Source organism: Lithobates pipiens, unplaced genomic scaffold (genome assembly GCF_037356315.1).
Source record: "Lithobates pipiens isolate NorthernLeopardFrog02 unplaced genomic scaffold, aLitPip1_a1.2 Scaffold_351, whole genome shotgun sequence".
Taxonomy (NCBI): domain Eukaryota; kingdom Metazoa; phylum Chordata; class Amphibia; order Anura; family Ranidae; genus Lithobates; species Lithobates pipiens.
In genome coordinates this window covers 30,238-54,815 of record NW_027507813.1, presented here as the reverse complement: position 1 = coordinate 54,815, position 24,578 = coordinate 30,238, and the positions used below count along the sequence as shown (strand labels likewise).

Genomic DNA, 24,578 nt, shown 5'->3' with positions numbered 1-24,578 from the left:
CCAGAGCACCGAAGCCGCACTGAGAATTGGGCACCGTGCCGTTCTGCAGCGGGTCGATGCAGCAGGAGTACGGCACGCCGCCAGGCATTCACCCCCGGGAGACGAGCAGTTGAGAAATACCTGAAATTAATAAAAAGAAGAATATATTTAAAGTGGATTCTGGGTAAAATCGAATATGACATACTTTGCAGATTTTCTTTTCTGAGTCTCTCCTGTTTTAAAATTAGCTGTTGATCCTGCCAGTAGATCTATTGCGTTTCCCATTTCCTGTAATAAGATGACCACGCTTTTTATTCAGAAGGAAAGTCATGCAGCGGTGTTGTCACCCTGTGGACAGGATGTGAAGAGGTCCAGAAAAAGTGACAGTTACAGGAACAGGGACAAACTACAGAAGTTTGGGGGGCGAGTACAAAGGTCTGGTTTTATACATAGAATTTAAACCTTTTTTTCCAAAAAATAAATAAAATAAAAAACCTGTTACTGTAACAGATGAAGGAAGGGATTTAATTTGTCTCCTAATTAAAGTCCCAATTAACCTTTAAAATTAAACGTGTGTCAAAGCAAAAAGGTGCCTGACCCCTGCCAGCATGCTGTAGAGAAGGACCCTCCCTCTTGTATGGAAGCAGCGGTCTCACTGCAGAGGATCTATCACAACCCCAAAGCTTGAGCTATGCAGCTATAGGTTTGTCGGGGGGGGGGGGGGTTGGACCTCTGCAGAGAAACCACTGCTTCCACATAGAGCAAGGGACCTTCTCTGCAACGTGCCAGCAGGGGACAGGCGTCTCTACTCAGCCCCTGTGGCCGCTTTAAGAACACCTTTTTTACGAACCTGGAATGTATTGAGTGGATTTAAAGCGGTATTAAACCCAAAAAGCAAACATATTATAGCTTACCAAGCCTTAGAGGTGATGGCTGCATTAGTTTTCTTTTTTTTTAGGCTCTATTTTTGCTATTTTCATCTGGTGATCCAGCCAGTCTGTTTTTTTTTTTTTTCAAAAGAACAAGCTGTCCTACAGATGTAGCAGTTCAAGAGGTGAGACAAACCGTTTCCTACTGGCAGGGGTGCTTACAATGATCAGCTTTCGTTTATTGATGGAAAACCTTTATCCCCAAAAAGTAACAAAACTGTGAGCTGGAGTTGGCTTCAATTTGTTAGTGTATCTAAATCTGCTAGTCCATCTTACACTCCCCCCCCCCCCCCCCCAGACTGACAATGCTGCTGTCCAAAACGTGCTCCTTAATCCAGAGTGGGGGTACTCTAATACAGGAGGTAGGTTACTGGCCAGATCACAAGGTGAAAAAAAACCAAAAACAAAGGAAAAAAAAAAAGAAGAAGAAAAATAAAAAAAAAAACACAGATTTAAATCTGTGCGTTGTGTTACTGCAACAGCCGGCAATCCACATTACATACCTTGATGTGCTGCAGTGCATAGTGTACATAGCGGTCCACGGATATTCTCAGGCACACTTGGGGGTCCATTTATAAAACATTTGTGCAATCTGAACTAGGTTTCCCAATAGGTCTTCAAATAGATTAACCCCTGTATCATCGGCTCCATCTAGTTGCCAAAATGCAGCAAAGTTTTCTGAAATAATTAGAAAAATATGCAGCATATGGTCCACTAGATGGCGCTGATGATACAGAAGATGTGCTAAAAAAAAAAAAAAGAAAAAGAAATTTTGAATTTTTTTCTGACATTTCTGCAATGAATGTGGTATAAATAGACCTCTTAAGGTCCAAAAGATGCCTAAAAACGAATATACGATATGAAAATTAGGGTGTAACATGAAATATGGTCACATGCCTCAACCCTCCCCCCCCCCCACCCTCAAACCACCCCACCTTACTAGACATGTGCACTGCCGAAAAATTATTTTTTTGTGTCATTCATTATAATCGCAAATCATAAATTTGAAAATTCGCAAAACTGGAAAAAAAAAAAATCATAATTTGTAAATTCAAAAAAAATAAATAAAAAAAAAAAATAAAAAAAAATCTGAAATTCGGAACTAAAAATGTATTAAATTATAGGTATTAGAATTTCCTTTCAAATTTGTCTGTTAGTGAACGTAACGAATATGAATTTAGCCAAAGTTACGAATGCCATATCTAAAACAAATGGAATTGTACGAATTAGTAATAATAAAAAGTTTTTGTTATTGTTAATTTGTTTTGTTCCATTTGTTTAGATGCGGCATTTGTCATTTCAGATAATTTCTTAACTTCGGATAAATTCGTATTCGTTACGTTCACCAGACAATTGTGAAAGGAAATTATAATACCTATAATTTAATAGTTTTCAAATTTGCCTGTTAGTGAACGTAATGAATATGAATTTATCCGAAGTTACGAATTTTCCAAAATAACGACTGCCGCATCTAAACTAATGGAACAAAACAAATAAATAAAAACTTTTTGTTATTATTTATTACAAATTCATTCCGTTCCATTTGTTTAGATGCAGCATTCGTTATTTTGGGTTAATTCGTAACTTCGGATAAATTCATATTTGTTATGTTCACCAACAGCCAAATTGAAAGGAGATTTCAATACCTATCATTTATAATAGTTTTCAAATTTGTCTTTTAGTGAACGTAATGAATATAAATTTATCCGAAGTTACGAATTATCCGAAATAACGAATGCCGTATCTAAACAAATGGACGAAACAAATAATAACAAAACGTTTTATAATTATTACAAATTTGTTCCGTTCCAATTGTTTATATGCGGCATTCATTATGCAGGGGGGGGGGGGGGGGAGGGGGGAGCAATATTGCTCATCATTTTGTAAACGTTGCAAAAAAATCAACCAACACCCAATAGTATTCACCTGATTTGAGGTTGTGATGTTTGTATATTTTGTGGTCCGGTGCTGGGACACTCCTGTGACTTCAGCCTAATAGCTGTATACCTGTAATAAGATCTAAGGCACTGCTCCCTCTGACTGCTAGTCTCACAAGATCTGGCATTAAATTTATACTGTTCTCCTTGCTGGAGGTCCAACATGGGGAAGCAAAGCCCTGCCACTACCAAAGACCTGGCACTACCAAGACGGCTGCCTCCATACAAAAGCACAATGCAGAACAAGGCATGGGAAATCAGCAATGGGGAAGATCAGCTGCAGGGTGACCACACAGGCTGTCTAACACTGGGGTGGCGGAAATAGTAGGTTGGGGGTGGCCGTAGTGGTGGGGGGATGGGGGTGGTCAGTAGTTGGGGGGGGGGGGTAAATCGCTGTGAGTGGTTGAAAGGGAGTCTGTTAGTGGTGGGAGGGAGCGGTAGCTGGGGTGGGGGAAAAGGGTAGTGGGGGGCGGGGGTCAGTAGTTGGGTGGTGATGAACTGTGAGTGGCAGGTGGTGATTGGGGGGGGGGGGTCTGTCAGTGGTGGGGGCAGTAGCTGGGGTGTGGAAAAAGGGCAGTAGGTTGGGGGTGGCCATCAGGGGGGTCGGTAGTTAAGATTTGTGAGCGGGGGGGGCTGCGATTGCATAGGTGGGTCTGTTAGTGGTGGGAGGGGGTAGGACTGGGGTGTGCCCATCAGTGAGGGGTCGGTAGTTGGGTGGTGAAGGTCTGTGAGCGGGGGGCAATGATTGGGGTCTGTCAATGGTGGGAGAAAAAGGGCAGTAGGTGGGGTGAGCCCATTAGTTGGGTGGTGAAGATCTGCGAGTGGTGGCCGGTGATTGGGGGAGGTCTGTCAGTAGGGGTAAGGGCAGTAGTTGGGGTGGTGAAGATCTGTGAGCGGTGGCCAGTGATTGGGGAGGAGGGGGGGGGGGGTCTGTCAGTAGGGGGAGGGGCAGTAGTTGGGGTGGTGAAGATCTGTGAGCGGTGATTGGGGTCTGCTATTGGTGGGAGGGGGCAGTAGCTGGGGTGGGGGAAATGGTAATAGGTGGGGGATGACCATCAGTGACAGGAGGGGGTGGATGGTAGTTGGGTGGTGAAGATCTGTGAGTGGTGACCGGGGGGCAGTAGCTGGGGGATGACCATCAGTGGCGGGAGGGGGCAGATGGTAGCTGGGTGGTGAAGATCTGTGAGCGGTGATCGGGGGAGGGTGGGGTCTGTCAGTGGTGGGAGGGCCGGTACTTGGGGTGGGGGTAAGGGCAGTAGGTGGGAATCCCTTAGGCTGGGAAGCAGCTGGTGGGGTATTGCATTGCAATGTGGGGGACTGGCTCTGTGGGTGTCCCATTGCCAGCCTCCCCCAACCCAAAGGAACTGACTGCTGGGTCTGGAATGCCCGGGCCGGTTTTTTGTCTCAGTCTGGCCCTGGTTACCACAGACAATACTGGTGACTAGTCCTTTGCCCGATGACTGCCCAGAGTTCAGTTCCTCTGAGCCTAGTTGCGGTCGGTCTCTTACTACAATATGGAGTAACGGATCCCCAACAAGCATGTAGCCAGTGAAGCAACATATTCAATATACACATTTGCTCTGCTTGTTTTTAAAAAGCCTGGCAATTTGAACACATTTATAGGCCAGCTATGGCAGCTGTGCCCTCAAAGCGGCTTTGACACTTACAGATTGACAGCCCAGTCTTGGTATGTCTGCACTCCGCAGCACTCCATGCCCAGCTGGACCTCATCCAGTATGAACTTCAGGTCAGCATCATCTTGGTATCGGCTCATGGCAACCAGCATGGTGCCCTTCAAGGAATCTTGGATCTGCTGCTGAAAACAAAGGAGCATGATGGCCACCAAGCACTGGGAGACCATCAGAACCAATATCCCAACAAGGAAGGTCGTGAGAAGACAAGAGTTCTCCCTGATAAACCCAACACACCCGGAAAATGATAAGGCGCATGTTAATAGGCCTACGAGCACGAACGCCAGCATGGGGTCAGTGCCTAGGTATCCAATCTGTTCGCCCACCAAGGACTTCTTGGCAGCGAGGCCCCAGAAGCCGATACACAGGATGGCCAATCCCAGGGTGAAGATGGCAGAGTTGACACAGAACATGAAGTATTTAACGAAAGGGACGAACGGGTCAGGGCGGTAGGTGAACAGTAGTAATCGTTCTTTTCGGGGGACCGGGGTCAGAGGTCTCCACATTTTCTTCATCACCGGTGTTATGGGTGTAGTACTGGAATCCACGCCTGGTCTCCTGGGCATGTTCCGACTTCCGTTGTCCAACAGCATTCTGTAGAAGGAAACCAATAAGAACCATGATCAGTGGAGGTGACACATCGTATATTAACGCACTCCCATTTTATTTATATTTATATATATATATATATATATATATATATATATATATATATATATATATATATATATATATATATATATATATATATATATATATATATATATATATAATCTCTCAAGCACTCCATCAGCATTGTGTACACCGGAGCTCCTGGCGCCCCCTACCTGCTGTGGTTATTAAAGGCCAACTATGTGTTCAGAAAAAACAACCTGACCAGTCCTCCCCACCCAGTTCTAATATACTCAGCCTGTACGGCTAGTGACCTGGTCTGGGAGCCACAGCCTATGCTGGAGGTTGCTCTGGTCCTTTTCTCTGCTGGGGGCTGCGTGTTACTGCACATGTGCTGCCTATTATCCATAATGCCCAATAGAAAAGTCTTCTCCTTGCAGGTTACTGGAATGTACTTTCCTGGTGCCTTCATGGCAGCATACGCATGGATAGGCACCAGGAAAGGAAAATTACAGAAAGGTAAGTGTTACATTTTCCATTATACTTCCCCTAGAAGAGACAATCTTACTCTACAGGACAGGAAGTGAAATCTCCCCACCATGGTGCACAAACAAAAGGGTTCCATCTATTCCCTACTCCATCCAAAACTAAAATAAATACGTCTGACTTTAGATCCGCTACAAAAGATACATTGTAGCGATAGTCACCTTGGATAATGATACATTGTATTGTAGTGATAGTCACCCTCTAAGGATACATTGTAGCCACAGTCGCCTTAGATAATAATGATACATTGTATTGTAGCGACAGTCACCTTGTATAAGGATTCATTGTAGGCTCACCTGGGGGAAGGGTACATTGTAGGGACAGTCACCTGGGGGAAAGGATACATTGTAGGGACAGTCACCTGGGGGAAAGGATACATTGTAGGGACAGTCACCTGGGGGAAAGGATACATTGTAGGGACAGTCACCTGGGGGAAAGGATACATTGTAGGGACAGTCACCTGGGGGAAAGGATACATTGTAGGGACAGTCACCTGGGGGAAAGGATACATTGTAGGGACAGTCACCTGGGGGAAAGGATACATTGTAGGGACAGTCACCTGGGGGAAAGGATACATTGTAGGGACAGTCACCTGGGGGAAAGGATACATTGTAGGGACAGTCACCTGGGGGAAAGGATACATTGTAGGGACAGTCACCTGGGGGAAAGGATACATTGTAGGGACAGTCACCTGGGGGAAAGGATACATTGTAGGGACAGTCACCTGGGGGGGGGGGGGGTAGATACATTGTAGGGACAGTCACCTGGGGGGGGATACATTGTAGGGACAGTCACCTGGGGGGGGGGGATACATTGTAGGGACAGTCACCTGGGGGGGGGGATACATTGTAGGGACAGTCACCTGGGGGGGGATACATTGTAGGGACAGTCACCTGGGGGGGATACATTGTAGGGACAGTCACCTGGGGGGGATACATTGTAGGGACAGTCACCTGGGGGGATACATTGTAGGGACAGTCACCTGGGGGGGATACATTGTAGGGACAGTCACCTGGGGGGGAATACATTGTAGGGACAGTCACCTGGGGGGGATACATTGTAGGGACAGTCACCTGGGGGGGATACATTGTAGGGACAGTCACCTGGGGGGGAGGATACATTGTAGGGACAGTCACCTGGGGGGGAGGATACATTGTAGGGACAGTCACCTGGGGGGGAGGATACATTGTAGGGACAGTCACCTGGGGGGGAGGATACATTGTAGGGACAGTCACCTGGGGGGGAGGATACATTGTAGGGACAGTCACCTGGGGGGGAGGATACATTGTAGGGACAGTCACCTGGGGGAAAGGATACATTGTAGGGACAGTCACCTGGGGGAAGGATACATTGTAGGGACAGTCACCTGGGGGAAGGATACATTGTAGGGACAGTCACCTGGGGGAAGGATACATTGTAGGGACAGTCACCTGGGGGGGGGGGATACATTGTAGGGACAGTCACCTGGGGGGGGGGATACATTGTAGGGACAGTCACCTGGGGGGGGGATACATTGTAGGGACAGTCACCTGGGGGGGGGGATACATTGTAGGGACAGTCACCTGGGGGGGGGATACATTGTAGGGACAGTCACCTGGGGGGGGGGGGGATACATTGTAGGGACAGTCACCTGGGGGGGATACATTGTAGGGACAGTCACCTGGGGGGGGGGATACATTGTAGGGACAGTCACCTGGGGGGGATACATTGTAGGGACAGTCACCTGGGGGGATACATTGTAGGGACAGTCACCTGGGGGGGATACATTGTAGGGACAGTCACCTGGGGGGGATACATTGTAGGGACAGTCACCTGGGGGGGATACATTGTAGGGACAGTCACCTGGGGGGGATACATTGTAGGGACAGTCACCTGGGGGGAATACATTGTAGGGACAGTCACCTGGGGGGGAGGATACATTGTAGGGACAGTCACCTGGGGGGGAGGATACATTGTAGGGACAGTCACCTGGGGGGGAGGATACATTGTAGGGACAGTCACCTGGGGGGGAGGATACATTGTAGGGACAGTCACCTGGGGGGGAGGATACATTGTAGGGACAGTCACCTGGGGGGGAGGATACATTGTAGGGACAGTCACCTGGGGGGGGGAGGATACATTGTAGGGACAGTCACCTGGGGGGGGAGGATACATTGTAGGGACAGTCACCTGGGGGGGGGGGAGGATACATTGTAGGGACAGTCACCTGGGGGGGGGGGGAGGATACATTGTAGGGACAGTCACCTGGGGGGGGGGGGAGGATACATTGTAGGGACAGTCACCTGGGGGGGGGGAGGATACATTGTAGGGACAGTCACCTGGGGGGGGGGGAGGATACATTGTAGGGACAGTCACCTGGGGGGGAGGATACATTGTAGGGACAGTCACCTGGGGGGGGGGGAGGATACATTGTAGGGACAGTCACCTGGGGGGGGGGGGATACATTGTAGGGACAGTCACCTGGGGGGGGGGGAGGATACATTGTAGGGACAGTCACCTGGGGGGGGGGGAGGATACATTGTAGGGACAGTCACCTGGGGGGGGGGGGGAGGATACATTGTAGGGACAGTCACCTGGGGGGGGGGGGAGGATACATTGTAGGGACAGTCACCTGGGGGGGGGGGAGGATACATTGTAGGGACAGTCACCTGGGGGGGGGGAGGATACATTGTAGGGACAGTCACCTGGGGGAAGGATACATTGTAGGGATGGTCACCTGGGGGGGAAGGATACATTGTAGGGAGAGTCACCTGGGGGAAGGATACATTGTAGGGATGGTCACCTGGGGGGGGAAGGATACATTGTAGGGATGGTCACCTGGGGGGGGAAGGATACATTGTAGGGATGGTCACCTGGGGGGGGGGAAGGATACATTGTAGGGATGGTCACCTGGGGGAAGGGTACATTGTAGGGAGAGTCACCTGGCGGGGGGGGGATACATTGTAGAGACGGTCACCTGGGGGAAGGGTACATTGTAGCGATAGTCACCTTAGGTAACAATGTGCTGGACTCGTCGGGTTCTGTCGCAGAATTTCGGGGAAACAGACAAAGTTTCTGGAGGAAGGGAAGGATTCTCCCTCCCATCTTCTCAGGTCATAGAGGAAAACAGAACTTCAGCTCCATCCCCAGCAATGTGATCAGCAGACTCGGGTCATCCACTCATCATGTGAGGCCGGCTCCCAGTGCAGCCCAATTAAATCTCCTTCGCTTAACCCCTTCCTTCCCGACACTTGTCCTATTCCCCAAATCCCTGTATACCGAGGGAGGAACTCACAGGCGTTTAGTGATGTGCAATCAGATTTCACTGTTCATCCCTTTCCAGCAATTATATGTCTGCTGACAGTATACAGGGGGGGGGGGGGTCAATTATACTTTACAGAGTGCTGATTGGTAAGCTGCCACTAGGGGGTGCTGCAGGACTACATGTACTGTAGTAATTACTGAGGGCTCATTCACACCGTGTCCATTGGGCTGCACTGATTTGCATTGATCGAAGCAAGGTCGATTGTTTAAGTTACATAGTGACATAGTTAGTCAGGTTGAAAGAAAACACGAGTCCACCTAGTTAAAAAAAAATCATACAATTCCCTACACCCCCAGTTGCGGCATGTTGGATAAAAATGCGACACACAATAGCGCCACAGTGTGTCTGCCGCAAAGCACTGCTGCGTACAGAGTTGCATGAAACGTTTGTTGTCTTTCAATAATGTTAAAAAATATATATTTTTCACTAATGCCTCGTACACACGATCGGACTTTCCGGCAACAAAACCGTGGAATTTTGTCCGAAGGGCGTTGGCTCAAACTTGTCTTGCCTACACACGGTCACACAAATGTTGGCCAACAATCACAAACGTAGTGATGTACTACGTGGTTTCTCAGCTCTTTAGCGCCACCCTTTGGGCTCCTTCTGCTAATTTCGTGTTAGTAAAAGTTTGGTGAGTGTTGATTCGCGCTTTTCATTTTGCGATTTTCAGTTTGTTTCTGAACGGCCGCTCGTCAACCTGACATGTTGTGGAATCAGAGGAGATAACGTGTTATTTATTATTGGCCTTGGAGTTTTTCCTTTGACATAATTTTTTTGGGTTGAATAATAATGATTTGATTTATATTTATTTATTTATATTTTCTATATTTTTGGATGCATAGAATTCACTTTTTGGTTAAGTTCTATTGGCAGATAGCATGTCTATTTTTTATTTTTATTTTTTTTAATGCACAATAAAAAAAAAAATTGTGTAGAATATATACTTATAGTAATAATACTTGGCTATGCGTTTTATTCAAATATCAGTTTGGGAGTCGGCAGCAGGGTATGGGAATCAGGAAGTGGAGCCTTTCGGCTTCATTTCCCGGTTCCCTACTGCGCATGTGCGAGTCGCGCTGCGCAATAAGGATGGTCCCCGCTGTCTCTGGGATCCGTGTGTTTCCCAGCAGGCAGCGGGGGACTTTCGGAAAGGGGCGTGGATTCTGCGGAAAGGGGCGTAGCTTCTGCAGAATCTACGCCGGAAGTGGGTGTAGATACCTGTACTGTACAGGTACCTGCACCCCCCTCCCCCCTGAAAGGTGCCAATTGTGGTGCCGGAGGGGGGGGGGGATTCCAATGAGCGAAAGGTCCACTTTAGGGTGGACCTCCGCTTTAACCACTTGCTTACTGGGCACTTAAACCCCTCCCCCCCTCCTGTCCAGACCAATTTCCAGCTTTTAGCGCTGATGCACTTTGAATGACAATTGTGCGGTCATACAACACTGTACCCAAATTACATTTTTTATAATTTTTTTCCCCACAAATAGAGCTTTCTTTTGGTGGTATTTGATCACCTCTGCGGTTTTTATTTTTTGTTAAAAAAGACCAATTTTAAAAAAAAAATTATATTTTTTTTAATAAAATTTTGCAAAAAGGTAATTTTTCTCCTTCATTGATGTACGCTGATGAGGTGGCACTGATGGGCACCGATAGGTGGCAGTGATGGGTGGCAATAATGGGCACTGATCAGCACTGGTTTGTTACACTGATAGGCAGCACTGCTAGGTGGCACTGATTGGCACCACTGTTGGGCATTGATAGGTGGCACTTGTGGGCATTGATAGGTGGCACTGGCAGGGGGTACTGGTGGCACAGATGAGGCAGAATTGCCTTTTCAGGACCAATGTCCCTTGCACATAAGCCGGTGATCGGCTTCTCCTCACGCTGTCAGCATGAGGAAAAAAAAAAGATTACCGAGCTTTTGTTTACATCATGTGTCTTTGGCTGACAGCTGATCACGTGGTAAGGGGCCGGGATCGATCCCTTACTCGGATCTGTGATCACCCGCGTCTCAGTGACTCGGTAATCACAGCGCGCGCCCCGCAGTGGGCGTGTGGGGCACGTGCAAAGGGGAGGCCGTCTTACGACGTCCTCCCGGAAATTCAGGTCCACACTGTGGCCGTCATTCGGCTATAGCGCGGACGCCAAGAGGTTAAAAATGACGGGATAATGGCGTTGTGGTAACTTGCACAAATAAAAATTAAAAATAACATAATAATATTATTCTTGATATCACTAGAAAAAAAAAAGCCTTTGAGAATTAGTTTGCAATAAATCCATCAGTATCACCAGCAAAGCAGCTTCATTATTATCCCATTAAAGAAGAAGAGAATTGTGCGCCGCATTTCCAGATTTCAGAATTTGCCGCGTCACGAATGTTAATTCTCCATTGCGAACGCGAGTTTACAAGACCGACCGCTCACAGCTCGCCCTTGCTTCTGAGCACCCGCGTTTGTACTTTGGACTTTTGTCCGACGGACTTGTGTACACATGATCAGGAAATCCGACAACAGACATTTGTCGGGGGAAAATTTGAAGACATGCTAGCCAACATTTTTTGACGGGAAAGTCCGACAACAATTGTACGATGGAGCGTGCACACAGTCGGATTTTCCGCCAACAGCCTGACATCCAACATTTCCCGTCGAAAAATCCGATGGTGTGTACGGGGCTGTAGTCAAGAGAACCTGCGCCCACACTACACATAAAGTAATGCCCGACTCTTGTCAATTTTTTTTATATTAATATTGGGCACCAGGCAGGGCAAGAAAGATACAATTCAGCTCTTGGTGCAATACTCACCCTCAAGAGCGGAATCAAGAGCTGTAATAACTGTTTTTTGCCACAAGATGTCCTCAGTCTTCCAGTATAAAATGAAACCCTTTGTCATTCAACCTGAATAACTGAGGATTTACCATTAAAATGCAGGGTGTCGTGGCCCCGCCCCCTTCTCCCCTCAAAGCACCCTTGCAGAGAGTGGTGCTGATGTGACATTAAGGCCACTCTCTGCTTCAAAAAACTATGAATGAGGGGCGCTGCTGTGGCGACACCTTGGGGGGGGACTATGACACCCTGCATTTAAAGTTCTATAAAAAGGAAAACCTACTGCGTGGGGATGGGGGGCCAATCAGGATGCTATACCTGGAGTTGAGCTTTAAAAAAGTTGGAATTTCCTTTGCACAAGATTGGTGGTGATTAAAGTGAACGGAGTTTTAATTGAAACAAGTACTATGTGAGTAATTTAATCCCCCGAGTATAATTTTTTGGCACCCCCTCCCATATAATAAGGATCCAATTATTATTTGGTCTAGGGGGGTGTAACAGATGGGTCGGTAATGGGTGAATGTGCCCAGGTTTAACTCGCCAACGGTTCAGTGAATAGACATGTGCACTCAGTGGCGTAACTAGAACCTTCAGGGCCCCGATGCAGGAAACCATGGAGGCCCCCCCCCGGACAGGGCTCTTTTCTCCGAGCCCGATGGTGGAACACCAGGGCCCAGTCCCAAGTGGGTGGCTGCAAATAAAGGAACTGATTTAAAAAACATCAATTACAGCCACTGTGCCCATCAAACGCCACCACTGTACCATCAAACGCCACCAGTGTACCATCAAATGTCACCCCTGTGCCCATCAAACTCTGCCGCTGTGCCCATCAAACTCTGCCGCTGTGCCCATCAAATGCTGCCAGTGTACCCATCAAATGCTGCCACTGTGCCCATCAATTGCCACCACTGTGCACATCAAATGCTGTTGGGGTGCCCATCAAATGCTGCCACTGTGCCCATCAATTGCCACCACTGTGCACATCAAATGCTGTTGGGGTGCCCATCAAATGCTGCCACTGTGAATCCCCACCGCCCACTCGCTGTCTGCCCGCCACTTACCCTGCCTTGGTGGGGCAGCGGGTAACGGCCATGAGCGGGGTCCTCCATGCATCTCCTGCCATCCTCATCTCCCGTCCTCTCCTCCTGATAGATGTCCAATAGCTGCGCCTATCGGTTCAGCCAATCAGGTGATGGGTAACAGACCCGCACACCTGATTGGTGGAGAGGCGGTTCAGTGTTAGGAAAGTGAATATTAATTCACTTTTCTAACACACCTGGGTAGACTGTGAGCGTCAAGCATGGTGCTCGCAGTTCACCTATTTTGAAGCCTATTAGAGCCCATGGCTCTAATCAGGTGCTGCAAAAACACCCCCGCCGCTGTAATTCAGGGGCCCGGCACCCCAAAAGGGACCAGACACCTAAATATGGGGGTGGCAGCGGTGGCCATGGATAGATTCATGCTATGCTATGCATGAATCTATCCATTGGTCATAGAGGGGGTGGCTGGAGAGAGGGGGTGGAACCTGTGCACCCTTTTGGATGCACCGCCACTGATAAACACATGCACATTCACATACATACATATGCATACATGCATACTCACATACATGCGCACACACACATACATACATACACACACACACATACATGCATGCTCACACACACACATACAAGCATGCTCTCACACACACATACATGCATGCTCTCACACACACACACACATACAAGCATGCTCACACGCACACATACAAGCATGCTCACACACACACACACACAAGCATGCTCACACACACACTTACATACATGCATGCTCACACACACACACTTACATACATGCATGCTCACACACACACACACGCACATACAAGCATGCTCACACACACACAAGCATGCTCACACGCACACATACAAGCATGCTCACACACACACACACACACAAGCATGCTCACACACACACACACACACACACAAGCATGCTCACACACACACATACAAGCATGCTCACACACACACACACACACATACACATACAAACATGCTCACACACACACATACAAGCATTGCTCACACACACACACACACACATACACATACAAACATGCTCACACACACACATACAAGCATTGCTCACACACACACATATAAACACAAATACAGTAGCTAGTCTTATAAAAAACAAAACGGCAGACATTTACCTTGGTTCTTCCTGCCGGGTACTGCACTGTAGGGGGAGACAAAGAGCACACACTGTGCTTTCACTTTACCCTAATGTGAGGAGCTCCTTGCATAGTGCTGATTTCAGTTCGGCTGATGATTGGGGAGCTCCTCTCAGCCTCCCGTTCTATGGAACAGTACAGGGGGCCCTCAAGGGCCCCCTGCAGCAAGGGGCCCGGTCGCCGCGGCGATCTTGGCGACCCCTATAATTCCGCCACTGTGTGTACTGCAGAAAAATGTGTTCGTTTTCATTTGTTTCATTCTTTTTTTTTTTCGGGTCATTCGTTATGATCGAAATTTGCAATTTTGAATAAATTCGTAACTTCAAAAAAGTTCAAATTTCAAAATCTGAAAATTCTAAAATCCGAAAATTTGGAAATGTACAAAATCTGAGAATTCGAAAATTTGGAAATTGGGAAATTCAGAAATTCGAAAATCCAAAAAAACTCAAAATTTGAAAATTCGGAAATGAGAAGATTCAGAAATTCAAAAATCCAAAAATTGAAAAATCCAAAAATAAGAATGTGTTTGTTTCATTTTTTTTTGTGTGTCATTTGTTATGATCGAAATTAGTTTTTTTGAATAAATTTGAAAATCTGAAATAACTAAGTAACTAATAATAACTATTACTAACTATTCAATTATAGGTATTGGAATTTTCTTTCAAATTTGGCTGTCAGTGAACGCAACGAATACGAATTTATCCGAAGTAATGAATGCTGTATCTAAACGAATGGAACATAACAAATTAATAATAATAAATAATAATAAAACGTTTTATTATTACTATTATAATTATTATTGCTTATTAGTTATGTTCCATTCATTTAGATGCGGCATTCATTAATTTTGTAAAATTCATAACTTTGGATACATGTGTATTCATTATGCCGCGTACACACGTAGCCGACTATCCGGTGGACTTAGTCTGGCGGACTTCTCGTTGCCTCGCGGATCCTCCGCTCACAATGGCTCTGACGCGCGGCGACTTATATAGGGACATCACCGGATGATGTCCCCGCCTATTATGATGTCACAGTCCCAGCATCCTCTGGGACTGTGACACCATAATGGGCGGGGACATCATCCGGTGATGTCCCTATATAGGTCGCCGCGCGTCGCGTCAGAGCCATTGTGAGCGGAGGATCCGACGAGGCAACATCTGAAGAGAAGAACAGATGGCGGCGGCGACAGAAGACCAGGCCTGTAAAAGAGCTATAAGAAGGAGCGGTGGCCCAGCAGAAGAACCGAAGAGGGGGACAAGACCCCCGAAGTCGGAAGAAGGGCAGCGGCGAGGAAGAAAGCCGGGCTCCTCCGCTAGCAAAAGAGCTAGAAGAAGATAGCGGAGGAGTCCGGCGAGAAGACCCCCGAAGATGGAAGACCCCCGGAGCTGTGCAATAAACTATTTTTACCCTTCTGTGTTGTGTTTTTTTCTGTACTTTTTTCACAGGTGAATGGGTAGGGGTACATTGTACCCCATACTCATTCACATAGGGTGGGGGGTCGGTATCCGGGGGCCCCCTTATTAAAGGGGGCTCCCGGATTCCGATAAGCCCCTCGCCCCCAGACCCCGACAACCAACGGCCAGGGTTGTCGGGAAGAGGCCCTTGTCCTCATCAACATGGGGACAAGGTGCTTTGGGGTGGGGGGGCAGCACGTCCCCCCCTTCCCCAAGGCACCCCCCATGTTGAGGGCACACGGCCTGGTACGGCTCAGGAGGGGGGGGGCGCTTGCTCTCGCCCCCTTTCCTGGCCGGCCGGGTAGCGTGCTCGGACAAGGGTCTGATGTGGACCTGGGGGGAACCCCCACGCCGATTTTTTTCGGCGTTGGGGTTCCCCTTTAAGTCCATACCAGGTGGCGGGGCCAGCCACGCCTCCTTCGCGGGCCCTGCCTACCTGGAGATGTGCTCAAAATGTGCGGACTTTTCTCCGGGCGGGAAAAGTCAGTTCATTTCAAAAGTACGGCGGACTGGCACACACACGGCCGGATTGTCCGCCGAAATGCGAGTCCGGCGGGAAGATTGGAGTGCAAAACTACTTTCTAAGTCTGCCGTACTTTCGGGTCAAAAAAGTATGCCGGAGGCTACACACGGGGGGATTGTCCGGCGGACTTGAGTTTGCCGGACTTTTCCACCCGATTGTTATAAGAAATTCAGAATTTCGTAAACATTTGTTAAACGGGTTTTCGTTAATTCCAATATTTTTCGTTCTTATTTTCAAATTTTCTTTTGTATTTTTGTTCTTTTTGAATTTTCGGATTTTTGTTCTTATTTTTGGATTTCCAAATTTTCTAATTTTCTAACTTCCGATTTTTCGAATTTAAGAAATTCAGAAGTTCGGAAAAATGTGTTATTTCTGAATTAACAAATATGTTGAATTTTGCAAAAAAAAAACAAATTCGGAACGGAACTAAATGCATATGTCTATCAGTGAATCATGTTTGAAGTCTGGTGAACTTTTTCTATCATTAGTCATTTTACATACATCAATAGCACCTGAAAATTATTCATTTGGGGATTTTTTTTTTTTTTTTGGGTGTTCTCGAGTCTTGTGTGATGTGTTTTGTATGCTATGTCTGTATTTTTCAAGATGAAAAAAATTAAATTAAATAAAACCTGATTAAAAAGTAAAAATAAAATTATTTTAATGTAACATTGACAGATGATTTTTAATCAAACAGTAAAAGACTGAGAGATTGGAAATGGCCGTCCTTGTTCTCACTGATGCTAAACTTTACAGCAAGAATGAAGATCCAGCAGGGTAAAATTGTCCAGCTGTGGAAATCAGGGATAAGAGGCCTAAAACGTGTATGGCTAACTTTTATTTTACCTATAGGTATGGGGGGTGCAGTGAAAGTGAACAACAAAAAGTGACCACAGACTTCAAATTATCTGCCAAATAAAATGAAAGACCCCCAATAATTAGGAAGCAATGCAGCAAAGGGATTGATTGTGCAAAGAGCTAGCAATCGGAATTGAAGTACAGCTTCCTAACTGACCCTCCTCCCTACCTGTGCAGTTTGTCAGCTTTTCTTACAGTAGCTTCCAATACACTGACACTATGGTTACTGTGTGCACTCCCCACTCCCATCCTCTCCCCTCACCTTCCCCTTCCCTTCCCCTCCCTTCCCTTTCCTTCCCTTCCTTTTCCTTTCCCCCCTCCCTTCCTCTTCCCTCTTCTCAATTCCCTTCCCTTTCTTTCCCTCCCCTTCTCTCCTCTCCCCTTCCTTTCCATTCCCTTCCCTTACCCCCTTCCTCTCCCCTCCGCTTTCCTCCCCTCCACTTCCCTCCCCTTCACTTCCCTATCCTCCCCTCCCCTTCCCTCCCCTTGACTTCCTTCCCCTTTCCTTCCCTCCCCCCTTCCTCTCCCCTCCCATCCCTCCTTTCCTCACCCCTCTGCTTCCCTCCCCTTCACTTCCCTTCCCTATCCTCCCTTCCACTTCCATCCCCTTCCCCTCCCCTTGACTTCCTTCCCCTTCCCTTCTCTTCTCTCCCTTCCTCTCCCCTCCCCTTCAATTCCCCTCCCTAGCCTCCCTTACCCTTTCCTCCCTTTCCCTCCCCTCCCTTCCATTCCCTCCCCTCCACTCACTTCTCCTCCCCTCCACTTCAGTTCCCTTCTCTTCCCTTCACCTTCCCTCCCCTTCCCTTCTCTTCTCTCCCTTCCTCTCCCCTCCCCTTCAATTCCCTTCCCTATCCTCCCTTACCCTTCCCTTCCCTTCCCTTCCCTCCCCTTCCCTCCTTTCCTCTCCCCTCCCCTCCACTTTCCTTCCCTAACCTCCCTTCCCTTCCCTTCCATCCTCTCCTCTCTCCTCCCCTTCCCCTTCCCCTTGGCCTAAATTTATGAAGAAATTAGATTTTTTTAGATTCTTTTTATTGGATGTTTTATAGCATCTTTTTTGTTTATAGCACAAAAAATAAAAAACACAGAGGTGATCAAATACAACCAAAAGAAAGCGCTAATTGTGGGGGAAAAAAGGATATAAATGTTATTTGGGTACAAGGTCACACGACCGCGCAATTGTCAGTTAAAATAACGCAGTGAGTATCTTAAAAAATGGCCTTGGGGGGGAAACCTTTCCAGAACTGAAGTGGTTATTGCGATTCTCCCTCTCTATTTGTCCTGTTTACCATTATCAATAAAAGTAAAAGAAAATCCCAAATTTTGGGCTGTCCACAGAAAAGTAATAGAGGGGGAAATCTTCCAATGGGGGGGGGGGGGGGGGGGGGCGGGAACCTAGTTCTGGTGACCTGGGGGTTTCCAAGGGACTCCCTTAATTTTACAGGGATTTCCTCTGACTTCCTGTTTGGCTACGGGACAGGAAGTGAAGGGAAATCTCCCCAATGGGGACACATTTATTTATTATTATTATTTTATTTGTTATATATATTGAATCAATAATCCGGTTTATTATATATTACATAAATGCAGCCCATATTTGTTATGTTGGGTGATGAGGGGTTTTGGTTTGTGACCCCCACAGGAAGGATTTTCCTTACTTCCTGTCCTTGTGACCACAGAGGGGGAAATCCGTCAGCAAATGAAAAAAAAATGCCAGCATTTAAAAACGTCTTGCCTTTATTAGTGTATTCAAACACAGCCAGGAAATTGGGCCGTTTCAGGAGGAGCCCAGGAACAGAACAGGCGCTCCGGTTTCCTCCTTTGGCGGCGCAGTGCGCTGCAGTACCACGTGTGACCGGCAGGGGCGCAGGTCGGCGCTGTCTCTCCCAGGCAGGAAGCGGAACCTTGGCGGCCCCCGGAACCCCACCGTCTCATCCTCAGAGCCGGCGGAGGGAGATCGTGGTTACACCGCGGTGTAGGACCGGCCGGTGGAGACGTCAGAGGCCGCCGGGAATCCCCGGAGATCGGAACGGGCGGAGAGGCCGGAGAGAGGATGGCGGAGAGTATTGTGAGTGGTGGTGGTGGGGAAGGAGGGGAAGGGGCCGGGCCTGCGGTCTGTCGGTTTTCCCTGTGTCATGGTTTCCTGTCCGGGGAGCCGCTGTCACGACAGCTCCCAGCTGGGCCCCTGGAGGAAAGAGAACTACAACTCCCAGCATACCCCGTCCCTCCTCATATCAGAGGGCATTCTGGGAGTTGTAGTTCCTCCTCAGTGAGATTTCTGCTGGGAGCCAATTACTGACCGACAGAACTTCTGATATACATGGGGGACAGGATTCTAGGCGACACGGGGTGGGGGGACAATGTACCCAGGGGGACAGGATTCTGTATGACACATGGGGACAGTGGGATGGCATTCTGTGTGACACGGGAGAGGGGGGGGGGACAATGTACCCGGGTGGACAGGATTCTGTGTGACTCAAGGGATGGGAACAATGTACCCAATGGACAGGATTATGTGTCAAACACTGGGGGGGCGGAGACACTGTATCTGGGGGACACACAAAGTGGACAATGGCCCAGGGGACAGGATTATGTGCGCGACACGGGGGTGGGGGGTGTGACAGTGTATCGGGGGGATAGGATTATTTGAGACACACTGGGGGCGGGGGGAACTATGTACCCAGAGGACAGGATTATTTGTGACACACTCGGGGGGGGGGGGGGGGGGGATATGTACCCGGGGACAGGATTCTGTGTGACACACTGGGGGGGACGATGTACCCGGGGACAGGATCCTGTGACACACTGGGGGGGACGATGTACCCGGGGACAGATCCTGTGACACACTGGGGGGGGGGACGAAGTACCCTGGGGACAGGATTCTGTGTGACACACTGGGGGGACGATGTACCCAGGGGACAGGATTCTGTGTGACACACTGGGGGGGGACGATGTACCCGGGGACAGGATTCTGTGTGACACACTGGGGGGGACGATGTACCCGGGGGACAGGATTCTGGGGGGGGGGGGGAAGCGATGTACCCGGGGGACAGGATTCTGTGACACACTGGGGGGGGAGATGATGTACCCGGGGGACAGGATTCTGGGACACACTGGGGGGGAGATGATGTACCCGGGGGACAGGATTCTGTGACACACTGGGGGGGGAGACGATGTACCGGGGGGACAGGATTCTGTGTGACACACGGGGGGGACAACGTACCCGGGGGACAGGATTCTGTGTGACACACTGGGGGGGACGATGTACCCAGGGGACAGGATTCTGTGTGACACACTGGGGGGGGGGGCGATGTACCCGGGGGACAGGATTCTGGGGGGGGGGGGACCGATATACCCGGTGGACAGGATTCTGTGTGACACACTGGGGGGACGATGTACCCAGGGGACAGGATTCTGTGTGACACACTGGGGGGGGCAATGTACCCGGGGGACAGGATTCTGTGTGACACACGGGGGGGACAATGTACCCGGGGGACAGGATTCTGTGTGACACACTGGGGGGGGACAATGTACCCGGGGGACAGGATTCTGTGTGACACACTGGGGGGGGAAGATGTACCCGGGGGACAGGATTCTGTGTGACACACTGGGGGGGGGGGCGATGTACCCGGGGGACAGGATTCTGTGTGACACACTGGGGGGGGGGACGATGTACCCGGGGGACAGGATTCTGTGTGACACACTGGGGGGGGGGGGGAGCGATGTACCCGGGGGACAGGATTCTGTGACACACTGGGGGGGAGACGATGTACCCGGGGGACAGGATTCTGTGTGACACACTGGGGGGGGGGACGATGTACCCTGGGGACAGGATTCTGTGTGACACACTGGGGGGGAGACGTTGTACCCTGGGGACAGGATTCTGTGTGACACACTGGGGGGGAGACGATGTACCCGGGGGACAGGATTCTTTGTGACACACTGGGGGGAGACGATGTACCCGGGGGACAGGATTCTGTGTGACACACTGGGGGGGAGACGATGTACCCTGGGGACAGGATTCTGTGTGACACACTGGGGGGGAGACGATGTACCCGGGGGACAGGATTCTGTGTGACACACTGGGGGGGAGACGATGTACCCGGGGGACAGGATTCTGTGTGACACACTGTGGGGGGAGACGATGTACCCTGGGGACAGGATTCTGTGTGACACACTGTGGGGGGAGACGATGTACCCTGGGGACAGGGATTCTGTGTGACACACTGGGGGGGGAGACGGTGTACCCTGGGGACAGGATTCTGTGTGACACACTGGGGGGGGGGAGACGATGTACCCTGGGGACAGGATTCTGTGTGACACACTGGGGGGGGGGGGAGACGATGTACCCTGGGGACAGGATTCTGTGTGACACACTGGGGGGGGGGAGAGACGATGTACCCTGGGGACAGGATTCTGTGTGACACACTGGGGGGGGGGAGACGATGTACCCTGGGGACAGGATTCTGTGTGACACACTGGGGGGGAGCGATGTACCCTGGGGACAGGATTCTGTGTGACACACGGGGGAGACGATGTACCCGGGGGACAGGATTCTGTGTGACACACTGGGGGGGATGGACGATGTACCCGGGGACAGGATTCTGTGTGACACACTGGGGGGGGAGACGTTGTACCCTGGGGACAGGATTCTGTGTGACACACTGGGGGGGGAGCGATGTACCCTGGGGACAGGATTCTGTGTGACACACGGGGGAGACGATGTACCCGGGGGACAGGATTCTGTGTGACACACTGGGGGGCGACGATGTACCCAGGGGACAGGATTCTGTGTGACACACTGGGGGGGAGATGATGTACCCGGGGGACAGGATTCTGTGTGACACACTGGGGGGGGAGACGATGTACCCGGGGGACAGGATTCTGTGTGACACACTGGGGGGGAGACGATGTACCCGGGGGACAGGATTCTGTGTGACACACTGGGGGGGGAGACGATGTACCCTGGGGACAGGATTCTGTGTGACACACTGGGGGGGGGGAAGAGACGATGTACCCGGGGGACAGGATTCTGTGTGACACACGGGGGAGACGATGTACCCGGGGGACAGGATTTTGTGTGACACACTGGGGGGGAGACGATGTACCCGGGGGACAGGATTCTGTGTGACACACTGGGGGGGAGACGATGTACCCTGGGGACAGGATTCTGTGTGACACACTGTGGGGGGAGACGATGTACCCTGGGGACAGGATTCTGTGTGACACACTGGGGGGGAGACGGTGTACCCTGGGGACAGGATTCTGTGTGACACACTGGGGGGGGGGAGACGATGTACCCTGGGGACAGGATTCTGTGTGACACACTGGGGGGGGGGGAGACGATGTACCCTGGGGACAGGATTCTGTGTGACACACTGGGGGGGGGAGAGACGATGTACCCTGGGGACAGGATTCTGTGTGACACACTGGGGGGGGGGGGAGACGATGTACCCTGGGGACAGGATTCTGTGTGACACACTGGGGGGGGAGCGATGTACCCTGGGGACAGGATTCTGTGTGACACACGGGGGAGACGATGTACCCGGGGGACAGGATTCTGTGTGACACACTGGGGGGGATGGACGATGTACCCGGGGGACAGGATTCTGTGTGACACACTGGGGGGGGGAGACGATGTACCCTGGGGACAGGATTCTGTGTGACACACTGGGGGGGGGGAGAGACGATGTACCCGGGGGACAGGATTCTGTGTGACACACGGGGGAGACGATGTACCCGGGGGACAGGATTTTGTGTGACACACTGGGGGGGAGACGATGTACCCGGGGGACAGGATTCTGTGTGACACACTGGGGGGGAGACGATGTACCCGGGGGACAGGATTCTGTGTGACACACTGGGGGGGAGACGATGTACCCGGGGACAGGATTCTGTGTGACACACTGGGGGGGAGACGATGTACCCTGGGGACGGACGATGTACCCTGGGGACAGGATTCTGTGTGACACACTGGGGGGGGGGAGAGACGATGTACCCGGGGGACAGGATTCTGTGTTACACACGGGGGAGACGATGTACCCGGGGGACAGGATTTTGTGTGACACACTGGGGGGGAGACGATGTACCCGGGGGGCAGGATTCTGTGTGACACACTGGGGGGGAGACGATGTACCCGGGGGACAGGATTCTGTGTGACACACTGGGGGGGAGACGATGTACCCTGGGGACGGACGATGTACCCTGGGGACAGGATTCTGTGTGACACACTGGGGGGGGAGACGATGTACCCTGGGGACAGGATTCTGTGTGACACACTGGGGGGATGGACGATGTACCCGGGGGACAGGATTCTGTGTGACACACTGGGGGGGGGGGCGATGTACCCGGGGGACAGGATTCTGTGTGACACACTGGGGGGGACAATGTACCCGGGGGACAGGATTATTTGTGACACACTCGGGGGGGGGGGGGGGAGGTTGGGGGGATATGTACCCAGGGACAGGATTCTGTATGACACACGGGGGGGGGGGGGGCAACATACCTGGGGGAAGGGAATATGTGTGACACACAGGGAGGGACACTGTACTTGGGGGGCAGGATTCTGTGCTACACACACTGGGGCAATTTACCTGTGGGACGGGATTCTGTGTGACACACTGGGGAGGTGATGTACCCAGGGGACAGGATTCTGTGTGGCACACTGGGGGGGGGGGGGGGGGCCGATGTACCCGGGAACAGGATTCTGTGTGGCGCACTGGGGGGGGGGGGGCGATGTACCCGGGGGACAGGATTCTGTGTGGCGCACTGGGGGGGGGGGAGGTGATGTACCCGGGAACAGGATTCTGTGTGGCGCACTGGGGGGGGGGGGGCGATGTACCCGGGGGACAGGATTCTGTGTGGCGCACTGGGGGGGGGGGGGGCGATGTACCCGGGGGACAGGATTCTGTGTGGCGCACTGGGGGGGGGGGAGGTGATGTACCCAGGGGACAGGATTCTGTGTGGCGCACTGGGGGGGGGCGATGTACCCTGGGGACAGGATTCTGTGTGGCGCACTGGGGGGGGGGGGGCGATGTACCCGGGGGACAGGATTCTGTGTGACACACTGGGGAGGGGACGAACTACCTGGGGGGACAGGATTCTGTGCTACACACGGGGGGGGGGATGTGTAGGTGATGAATATATCATTTTATAACTTGTTTATTATTATGATGTATAATGTATTTTCCCCTCCCCCGCAGACTATCCGCATTCAGTCTCCGGAAGGAGTGAAACGCATCACTGCGAGCAAACGGGAAACCGCCGCAACATTTCTTAAAAAGGTGCGTCCTGTGATAACACCGCGCCACCGTCTCCCATAGCAACCGGTTGGTGTCGTGTCATTTCCTGCCGGCGGTGCCAAATAGACAATGGAAGGGAGACTCTGATCTGTACTGCGAGTGCAGAGAGATACAAAGTAACAGTGTTTATAAACATTGATCAGACTTCCCAGCAGGAAGTGAGGGGAAATCTCCCCGGTGGTGGTGGGGTGGGGGGGGGAGGGGAGGGGGTTGTACACTTACAAAAACTTTGTTCATATTTTTTAAACAATAGTTAGATTTTTGGCTTTGAAAGGAAAGTTACATTTTATTTTTTTGAGTGACTCCAATCATCATCGGTCCCCTCTCCTCCTGTTCTGTACCATCCACCTTTCATTGCTATTGGCTTTCCCTGCCATCAATCATTTTCTTCCTGAGCGTT

General features: G+C 50.4%; 1 protein-coding gene and 1 pseudogene across 2 annotated transcripts in view; one reads left to right on the top strand and one right to left on the bottom strand.

Annotated features, from left to right (window-relative positions):
• Positions 1 to 4,493: 4,493 nt before the first annotated feature.
• Positions 4,494 to 8,872, bottom strand: LOC143956434 (tetraspanin-10-like; annotated as a pseudogene). The gene is made up of 2 exons (XR_013269918.1): positions 8,683 to 8,872; positions 4,494 to 5,130 (listed from the first exon to the last, which is right to left on the bottom strand). The product of XR_013269918.1 is annotated as a tetraspanin-10-like (transcript).
• A 9,903-nt stretch (positions 8,873 to 18,775) lies between these two features.
• NPLOC4 (NPL4 homolog, ubiquitin recognition factor) overlaps positions 18,776 to 24,578 on the top strand; it is a gene marked incomplete at its 3' end in the record, with an annotated part of 30,534 nt that continues 24,731 nt past the window's right edge. The window contains 2 exon segments of the mRNA XM_077466621.1: positions 18,776 to 18,945; positions 24,080 to 24,160. Of these exon segments, the coding sequence (XP_077322747.1) occupies positions 18,931 to 18,945; positions 24,080 to 24,160 (96 nt within the window).